Source organism: Pocillopora verrucosa, chromosome 11 (genome assembly GCF_036669915.1).
Source record: "Pocillopora verrucosa isolate sample1 chromosome 11, ASM3666991v2, whole genome shotgun sequence".
In the NCBI taxonomy this organism is placed as follows: Eukaryota; Metazoa; Cnidaria; class Anthozoa; order Scleractinia; family Pocilloporidae; genus Pocillopora; species Pocillopora verrucosa.
Window position 1 is genome coordinate 4,436,595 of NC_089322.1, and position 10,693 is coordinate 4,447,287.

The 10,693-nt window shown below is 38.0% G+C and overlaps 1 protein-coding gene and 1 pseudogene across 1 annotated transcript; both read left to right on the plus strand.

Annotated features, from left to right (window-relative positions):
* Positions 1-656: 656 nt before the first annotated feature.
* LOC131777937 (uncharacterized) lies at positions 657-2,878 on the plus strand. The gene is made up of 4 exons (XM_066173908.1): positions 657-671; positions 786-1,091; positions 1,851-1,881; positions 2,187-2,878. Exons 1-4 carry the CDS (start codon positions 657-659, stop codon positions 2,876-2,878), a joined length of 1,044 nt encoding a protein of 347 aa, XP_066030005.1.
* Positions 2,879-7,185: 4,307 nt separating this feature from the next.
* On the plus strand, positions 7,186-9,485 carry LOC131777952 (uncharacterized; annotated as a pseudogene).
* The last annotated feature ends 1,208 nt before the right edge of the window (positions 9,486-10,693 follow it).

Below are 10,693 nucleotides of genomic sequence, written 5' to 3' on the forward strand. Positions count from 1 at the left end.
CCTATATTTTTGTTTGACAAACAAAACTCGATAAAACCACCAAGAGTGTGGATCTGTTTACATAGCTACTTTTGCCGTCAATGATGCCTCTAAAATTCGTAAGTGACCTCTCCCCAAAGTCTTTTAATCCAATAGTATTCCAACGACGTCCTTCGACTCTGAAAATTTTCTTTTAGCGTCTTATATAATTTTAATTCCCTTTTCCGCAGATCTTTCCGTGGAAGGTATTTGCCCTTATATGCGCTTTCTCGTCAACACCAAATACATCTGCAGAAGACGAACAGGGCGTGTTCTTTCGCATGGAAGGAAACGCTTTCCTTGATGACGGAAACGTTGTTCTAAGCGAAAAGGCTGACTCTGTTACGAGCTGCGCTTGAATGTGTGGAAGAGGAAATTGCTCGCAAAGGAGCAAATTTCTTGGCGAACAAAGGCACCTGTTCGCTTTTTGGCGGAGGACAACAAGGAAAGAAGGTGGAGAGATTTGTTATTTATATATATTTATATTTATTTATGATAAGTATTAACAAATAAAACAGAGCATAGAATCTTTTTAGGTTTTACTGGAATGCATTACGTTTATTTTTGTTTGACAAACAAAACTTGATAAAATCATGAGGAGTAAAGATCTGCTACCAATGTTACTTTTCCCATCGATGATGGCTTTAAAATTTGTAAGTGACTTCCCTTCAAATTCTTGTAATATAATAAGCAATAATCCAACAGGGTCCTCCTACTTTGATTTTTCTTCGTTATGTTATCAGATCATTTAATTTCCTTTCTTGCAGATCTTTGCTTGGGACATATTTGCTCTCATATGGGCTTTTTCGGTAACACCAAAGATATCTGCAGATGAAGACCAGGGCATGTTCTTTCGCATTGAAGAAAACGCTTTTCTTGATGATAAAAATGCTCTTCAAAGTGAAAAGGCTGACTCTATAATGACCTGTGCTCGAATGTGTAGGAGAGAAGCTGTTTGTAAAGAAGCAAATTTCTTGGCGAACGAAGCCACCTGTTCGCTCTTTGGCGAAGGACAACAGGCAAGGAAGGTGGAGAGATTTGTAAAACGGGATGGTTCTTTCTACATAGAAAAGGTATTCCTAGAATTTTGTAGATTTTACAGATTAATACTGTGTTACCATTTCTTTCTTTACTCCGTGCGATTGCAAAGGAGTGGATTGAGAGCCGGATATTTTAGGCAGTTTTATGCAATGGCAATTTTTATACACCTTGTTCATGTTCAAGTTTCAATTGAGTTTTCATAATCCTTTTCATTAAGCCGGAAATAATTTTTCTTATGTCTGTAATGTCATACAGCCGCTATAACCTGATCAATAAAATATCACTAAGACTGAAGATGGGGGTCGGCATGTTTTATCGAGTCCGTTTTGGAACTATGTTTATCTTACATTTGTATCAATACATTTTCAAGTTTCGGTTGCCTCAAAAAATACTTCTCTTTTCATGTTGTGCCCGTCTACTCTGAATCAGATCACTTAAAATGACCCTTGGACAATTTTCCAACTATTGGCTAAAACATTAGACGAGAGAACGGCAATAAAGAAAAGGTGATAAAAGTGAAGTTTAAAAATGAATATCTTTAAGAAAAAACAAATCCTACCCTTAGCTTTTACAGTCATTAAACAGAAAACTCAAATATTAAGTTGATGAGGATCAGGTAATCAGAGTAAACATCTTGAAAAAGTGATCAGAAACAAGACTTTTTTTTCGTCTTTTTAATCGAAAGTTTTTTTTTTCAAATCAATGTTCAGATAAAATGTAGCTTGTAAGCTAGTGTAAGTGAAAGTTTCTTACTCACCCGAAAGTTTGCCTCTTTTTGGCTTACTTAATAGGTTATCTCTCATGGAGTCTCCAGTCCACAAGGTATGTGATTCTTGTTTACAGCAAATTTATCCTCGCACACAATAGTGGCTAAAACTGAATTTCGTTATTTTTAACAGACCAATTCCTCAGATGAATGATACTGCCACACCTTTTGGAATTTCGTTATTTTTAACACACCAATTCCTCAAATGAATGATACTGCCACACCTTTTGGCGTGCTCGGTAGAATGAGTTACCAAAAAATACCTATTCCGTCTCAAAATGTCACATTTAACACAACTCTTTTTAGGTTTATGTGCCTATAACTTAAAGCAGAGTTCGGAAACCATTTTCTTTGATCATAGGAAAGAACACGCCTGCACCCCTTGGATTAACCCAGCATTCAGCAGTCCCATCATGCAAGACTTTCCTCGACCAATCTCCCCCTCCTTCCACGGGTATTTATTGGATTAATCCTGTAGGTGTGTCTCAGTCCAACGCTTTCAAGGCTTATTGTGACATGGAGACCGATGGTGGAGGTTGGACCCTAGTATGGAGTTATTCCTTCACTAATTACAGTCACTTTAATGATAGTTCAAATGCGATCTCACCAAGAGCAAACTGGCCTGTTTGGCCTGGTGGGCCTGTGCAAGTTCCTGTCTCCACAACTCCTCCATTAAATGAAACAGACTACAACGCTGTGAACTTCTCACTCTGGAAAAAACTTGGCAGACAGATCCTCATCAAGAGCAACATAAACAACTGGCTGGTGTGTGATCCGGGAAATGGCAGTTTAGTGGATTGGCAGTACGGTGATATCAATTGTACGATCATTAAGCACGTGACTAGCACGTGCAAAGATACACCAGCACCTTCAGTTTTTGACAGGTTCCTAGGCTCTGGACCGATCCTCTTTGACCACGTGTTCTTTTTTTTTTATTATCATTTCGATACTCTCACGGAGTACGGCTGGCCTGTCCATGATCCATGTGGAAAAAGTGAGCCCAACCAGTTGAACGGCGTCGCTGAGCCTCATGGGAACATTTTCATCCGTTAGTTAACGAACCTTAGTTGTTCACCGATGTGTAACTTTTCCCGTGAGGGGTGAACGAGATCTCTGAATAAACTCATGAAAGATTTTACACTTTCTCAGTTTCAAATAATTCATTAACGAAGTTCAGATTCTCTTGGCATGCGACTTAATTGCTGCTCGATCTCCCCTGCAAAGCTTCTTCTTGAAAGTTACTCTTTTTAAGATCAATAAATCTGCTGCTATTCGCATGGAAAAGCTTCTTTTTCGAATCGGATGTAATGCCATCTTATCTTCTCTGGGATAGATGATTAAAATGGCTCCGCATGCCGCATTTGTCGAGGGAACCTTTGAACGAATGAAGGCAAAACAGACAGAACTCTTCAAGGAAAGAAAACAAAGCAAAACGAAATGTAAATTATTGAAAAACATAAGGGATAACTTCCATTTTTTTTTTTTAATTTGGAATACTATTTTAAACTTTCTGCATGCCCTTTCAACACGTGCACTAATGGTAGCCAACAATCTTCAGTATCATCAAACTTGAAACTGATCCAATTCCGTTTTCCTCGTTAGTCCCTTCCAAAATTTCACCAAACTAATCCCAAGGTTAAAGATCGGCTATTGACCACTGTTCTCTTCGAGCATGCGCTGAAGCAGTCCTCACTTTAATGGTTAATCTGAAGATCATTGGCCTACCCATGATCCTTTTAGATGATTCTAAGGCAACCAAAAGGAGAATGTTCGAGCATGAGAAAATTATCAAGCATTCATTACTGTATGTAAATGCAACAAATTTAAAGTAAACATAGTTTGAAATGGCTAGCCAATTAATGAATAACAAATGAAACAACAGTATCTCTACAAAAAATATGCGGCACATTTTATTCAAATAATCAAATCAGATTATATACATTTTCAGGGTCTCATGGAGATTTTGTTTTAGGACACGCATTTTAGAAAGTATTGCTTTTTTTCTTTGCACTCAAAAGGGACTGTCCTTGGCAAGTAATGGTGACAGATTCTTTGCAGTCCGAAGATCAGCGGGAAGGAAGTCCTTACTGGGGGCGGTAGGCCCTCTGATGACTGATGAGCCCAATTCTGGATTTACATATTCTTAAGCAGGTGGGGGAGGGGAAGATCTGATCGCTGCAGGACTTTGCTTGATTGGTCGACTCCTTTCGACGCTTGCGTTTCTCCTTAGCAGTGTTCAGTCTAGAGTCCTCGAACTACTGAGCTGCGCGTTTTGTGGTTGACCTCAATTCGACCTTGTCTGATGATATATATGTTTATATATCTATATTTCTTTAACTTTGAAAATGATTAAATTTTTGGTTTCTCGACTGCTTACTGCAACCTTTCCGGTATTTTCATTTTCTGTTTACCTAGCAGTCATGATAATTGCATTATAAACCTGCAAGACTTTTGCTTTTTTTATTAAAATGTCAAAACAGAATTTCGGATTAATTTAAAACGTATTGTTGAAAAAATAAAACGTCAAAGCTACATTGCTCTACTCAAATAGAAAAATGCAGTTTCAAACGAAGATCACGGAAATTAATACTGACGGTGCAGATCTACTCAAAAAAGGCTTCTATGTGTCGCGCGGTGTTTTGCCATTAAAAGAAAAGGGATGGTGAAAGTTTCTCTTCCTTTCTGTTTTGTCTGACTATTTTGTTTACAGGAAAGTCATTTATACGTTTACTAATTATAATTTACCTCAAATTTCTCTTGACAGATGTCACTACACGTCGAATACTTATTTGCATTTGTCCTGTCCTTATCGGCGAAGACAACTAAAGGAAGGGAATATGGCGTTTTCTTTCATATCAAAGAAAACCACTTTTTCAACTTCGACTCCGAAAGCCTTTTTCGGTCTGAAAAAACTGACTTTTTGCTTTCCTGTTCTGTTTCGTGTGTGAACCAAGGTTCTTGCAGGAGCGCAAACTTTCTGGAGAACCCAGGATTTCCTCTCTTCTTGGCGGCGAGATGGAGACAAATTCAGCAGCTGATCGGCTTTTACAGCCAAATGGTTCTTTCTATTTAAGAAAGGTATTTGGCATTAATAATATGTCACGGTTCTCAGGTAATAACTCAAGATAATTGATACAGTTAAATTACCTTTCCCTCCCGTCAAAAGGCTATTTTAATTTTTCACAGCGAAAACGATTTCTTTTCCGAACATCATTTCATGAAAAAAAACTTCGTACAATTTAATTTCAGTTCAACAAAACTACGAAAAGGACTCGGGATTAAAATCAACAGTGCGTTGTATGTAAAAAAAGGAAAACTACTTTAATTAAAATCGCGTGAGCGCATATTTATAAGGTGCGCGCGCTCGGAGAATTTTGTATTGGATGAACTAATAATCTCCTAATTTATGTTTATTTTCATTTTCATCACTTGTCAGCTTGATACTGTATTGATATTATAAGGTGAAGTTCTCTCTTAGTCAATTGTAAAAGTTTAGGAGTTAACAATTCCGTCTACATGCATGGTAAGTAAGTAAAGCCTTTATACAGGCCCAAGTGGCCCATGGGGCCGGCGCTTAACTCCGGTTTCCTTTTAGCATAAAGCGGCTAGGAGTATTGCCACTCCCCCCTGGATGGGATGCTAATCCGTCGCAGGGTTAGCCCCAGCATATTTGCTGGTACCCATTTGTACACCTGGGTGAAGAGAAGCACTGTGAGAGTAAAGTGTCTTGCCTAAGAACACAACTCGATCCGGAGTCGAGCGCACTAACCATGAGGCCACCGCACCTCTTTACAGCATGGGCATGGCAGTAACTGAGATGTATTACATAATTCCAATACAGGTCCACCTCACAGAAATAACCAGTCCCCACCCAGGTGAGAGCTGCAAATCGATTGTCTTGATCCATTATGATATACTTTTGCCTTTTAAATTTCCCAAATTCATTGTTTTTCCAATTTTCAACTTTATGATTGTAGACCAAAACACTTCTTCAACCCCTGGTTCTAACCAGCACCCAGCAGTAACCTCGTGCCAGACTCTCCTCAAACAATCTCCTGCTACGTCCACGGGTGTTTATTGGATCCATACTGATGGTGGATCCCAAGCCAACGCTTTCAAGGCTTACTGTAACATGGATTTTTTTTTTTGAAACCTTTGCTTTTATTACAAAACACAATTCTATAAAACATTTCTTACAATGCAAGACTCATTATGCTACTCTACTGATGGTCACACTGAAAACCTTAGGCCTACCCATGATCCTCTCGGAGGAAATAGTCCTAACCAAAAGAAAAATGTTGCAAATCCACATGCTAACATTTTCATTCGAGTCGAGTAAGAAAGAGAGACTCTTACAAATTTATGCTCAAATAACTTCCTGAAGTAAAACTTCTCGTCACAATATCAATACCACATCCAACAGAAAAGTTTTGAAAATGAACGAACCTATCAGCAAAAGGGTACAGTTTTGACATTTCTCTTTATTCTGTAAACTGCTTTAATCAATATCTGCATAGAAGCCAAAAGTGAGAAATTTGAATCACATTTTTGAAGCTTGAGTGATGGGATAATGGCTCCACATTTGCTTAGGGAATTTTATGCAAAGTTACTTTTTCTATTTTACTTCTTTAAAAATTTCACTCAACAAATCCCGAGGCTACGGACCGATATTCTCTTGGAGCATGCGCTGAGGCATGCTATTAATTTGATGGTTGCTCAGGATATCATTGGCCTTCCCATGATCCTAGTGGAAGATTGGAGCCCAACAAAGTGAAAAGTGATCATTCAGACCAGAAAACATTATCAAACATGTATTACTTTATGTAAAAAATGTAAGAAATAAACGGCAAAATGTTGGTTTGAAAGGGTTGATTAATAAATAACATATTCAATTATCCCGACAAATGCAAGGTTTACCTTTTCATTTCCAGTTTTAATTTTATCTCCCACCGATTCTTTTTATTTTTAACTTTGCATTTCAAATTTTTGTTTTCTTGACTGAATTGTTTCATAAAAGAGCTTACTGCAACCTTTCCGGTATTTCCATATTCTGTTTACCAAGAAGTCGTGATAATTGCATTATAAACCTGTAGGACTCGTGTTTTCATTTAAATGTCAAAATAGAGAGTTGCGATGTAATTGGAAACGTATTGCTAAGAAAACAAAATGTCCAAGCTGTGTTAACAACCTCAAATAGAAAAATAGACTTTCTGACGAAGATCACGGAATCAATAAATTACAATTGGTACTGACGGTGCAAACTTATTCACAAAGGTTTGAGTTTGTCGCGCGGTGTTTTCCATTAAAATCAAAGAGTGGGTTCAAATTTCTCTCCCTTTCTGTCTTGTCTTACTATCTTGTTTGTAGGCAGGTAATTTATATGTTCCATACATTTACTAATTATAAATTTCTCTCGAGATTCTCTCAATAGATGTTTCTGAAAGTCGAGTACCTATTTGTATTCGTCTTGTTCTTGGCGGCAAAGACAACTGAAGGGGCCGAACATGGCGTTTTCTTTCAAATCAAGGAAAACACGTTTTTCAGCTACAGAGAAAAAAGCCTCTTTTGGTCTGGAGAAACTGATTCTTTGCTTTCCTGTTCGGTTTTGTGTGCGAGACAAGCTTCGTGCAGAAGTGCAAACTTTCAGGAAAACCCAGGACTTTGTTACCTTCTTCGCGGCGAAATGCAAACAAGTTCAGCAACTGAGCGGCTTTTACAGCGAGATGGCTCTTTCTATCTAACAAAGGTATTTGGCATTGATGACATGCCATGTTTTTCGGTGACACCATCCGATAATGTACACCTTATCACGAACAAGTTTAAGGGCCTTCCCACACTAGCAGACAAAACTAAAATTGTCCCGTTAAAATAAAAGGACAAATTTTGTCATGACAAAGTTTTGTTTCGTCTGTTTCATCCGCATTAATGCTTTTAAGGCTGTCAAATTCCGTCAACGCCCGATCTATTTATAAGACCAGCTAGCATAGTTTGTCGAAGGATTTCACCTCCAATTCGCACTTGTAAAATGTTTATGATATTAGAAAATTTGTCAAAATAAACAAACTTTTTCGCTAAAGTAATTTGCCCTTAAGCAGGAAAAAGCTGAAACATGAGAGTATATTTGTGGAGTGACGTAAATGGATTGAGATGAGACCTTATTAAAAAAGTTAAGACGACACGACCCATAGAAACTCCTCTTAACATCAAGATCATAATTCAAAAGCATATGAAACGTTCGTTTATAAGCAGAAGCCACCAACAAGTAAGACCACAGTTGCCCAAAGAGCCTTCAACAATTTCATACACATGCGCATGTCGCAAAGTACGGGTACTAACCGAATGTCTTGTTTAACTCCAATTCAGGTCGACCTGACTGGCTCACCCCAAGGTGAAAGTTACGCTTATGAAAATTATTACATATATGTAATGGATAAATATTGATGCACCAAGATAAACTTGAATTTTCAAGTTCTTCATTTCTACCACGTTTATGTGTCATCCATCCTCTGCCCTCTCTTCCATTATTCTTCCTGGCCTATTGCTGCCAATTTTAGGTTTTCTGAATACTTTTACCTAATTCTCGATTGTCATTAAAATAAGATACAAAGAAATTAGGACATGTATATAGCTAAGTAGAATGGTTTCGAATGTCCTCGTGGTCGTACGTTCACCGATAAAATCATTTATTTACAAGGTTAATAGTGAAGAAATGATTGAGTTTGAAACCTAATTATCTGAGACAGCTCAATGGAATTGTAAAAAGAGAAGGAAAAAAAAAATCCAAGTTAGAGCGCATGTCAGGAAACGTTGGCCCGGTGTTAAAGTTAATATCGTTTTAAATTGCTCAGTAACATAATACTGGTTCTTTGTTTGATGATCGTAACTAAATTTAGGTCGCCAGCTCCAATAGAGGATACTTTACTAGACTCGTTTTCAGTAATGAAATTATTTTTCTAATTTTTAACTTTATGGTTGTAGACCAAAACACTTCTTCAACCCCTGGTTCTAATCAGCACTCAGCAGTAACCTCGTGCCAGACTCTCCTCACACAATTTCCCACTACGTCCACGGGTGTTTATTGGATCGATCCTGATGATGGATCCCGGGCCAACGCTTTCAAAGCTTACTGTGACATGGATACTGATGGAGGGGGCTGGACCCTTGTATGGAGCTATTCTTTCACTAACTACAGTCATCAAATGCAGTCACTCCAATACCAAATTGGCTGGTTACGAAAACGGTGAATGTTCCTGTCTCCACAACTCCTCCATTGAATGAAACAGACTACAATGCCATAAACTTCTCACTTTGGAAACAACTTGGCAGACAGGTCCTCATCAAGAGCAATATAAACAACTGGCTGGTGTGTCAACCGGTAACTGGCAGCCTGGTTGATTGGCAGAAAGGTGACGTCAACTGTACAATTACTAAATACGTGGCTGACCTCAGTGAATCAGCTTCGGTGCCTTCCAAGTTTTTACCAAACACCAACTATGGTCCAATGTTCTATTCGAGTGGGCGCTGGAACAGCACCTTTTATTATTTTAATAGTTACACGGGCAAAAATTGGCCAACCCATGATCCTCTGGGAAGACACGAGCCCAACCAAAACAAAAATGTTCTTGATCCACACGGTAACATCTTTATTCGAGCCGAGTAGCAAAGACAGACAATGACAAACTTTACACTCGTATCTTTCAGAGCTGGTTAACTTATCTGCACAAAATCATTACGTCACCCAGAAAAAATGTGACGAGAATCATCTGGACCTAGCTAAGAGGGTATTTAACTGATATAACTCTAAATTCTTCTGATGTATTTACTAAGAAAAACCCCATCAGAAGGAAGAATTTAGGATCAGATTTTGGAGGCTGAAGGTTCAAGCTTGGTTCACTCTCGTAAGATGAGAACAAGCAAAGCAACAGTTACACTCATCATGTGAAGTCGGGGGATTATCTTTCAGAATTTTGCTTTCCAATGGAGTTTTAAAGAAAAAAAATCACTTTGCAAAACTTTGACTTAATGAGGCGCTAGTCACTATTCAAGAGACTTCGTAATTTTTTGTTAAAATTTGTTTTTGTATGTTTTTCTTCTTTGTTTTTGTACAACAAAATTTGAGTTCTTGATGTTTTTAATAATGACTGCTTTTACCGCTAATGTTTACAAAACTCTTGCCAACAACTAGACTAGATAGTTGCAATCAGCTAGAGCAATTTGTAGAATGAAATAAATAAATAAGATTCACTCAAGGAAGCCTGAATCAATCATCACACTACATAATTGACGTCACAGGTTTTTTTTATATGTTTGCATGGAAAGGCGCAAATTTAGGGGTTTAATAACGAGCATTACTTAATAGGAAAAACATTTTTTATGGATTCCATTCGAGTGGGCGCTGGGACAGCAACTTTTATTATTTTAATGTTTACACGGGCAAATATTGGCCTACCCATGATCCTTGCGGAAGAAATGGGCCCAACCAAAAGAAAAATGTTCTTGATCCACACGGTAACATTTTTATTCGAGCCGAGTAGCAAAGACAGACAATGACAAACCTTTACACACGTATCTTCTAGAGTTGGTTAACTTATCTGCACAAAATCATTACATTACCTTGAAAACGTGTGACGAGAATCATCTGGAGGACTTTGAGGGTATTAAACTGATAGAACTCTAAATTCTTCTATCTTAATTACTGAGAAAACCCCATTAGAGGGGAGAATTTCGGATCAGATCTTGGAGGCTGAAGGTTCAAGCTTGTTTCACTCTCGTAAGAAGACAACAGAGAAAAGCACCAGTTACACTCATCATGAGAGGTCGGGGGATTATGTTTCAGAATTTTACTCTCCAATGGAATTTTAGGTAATT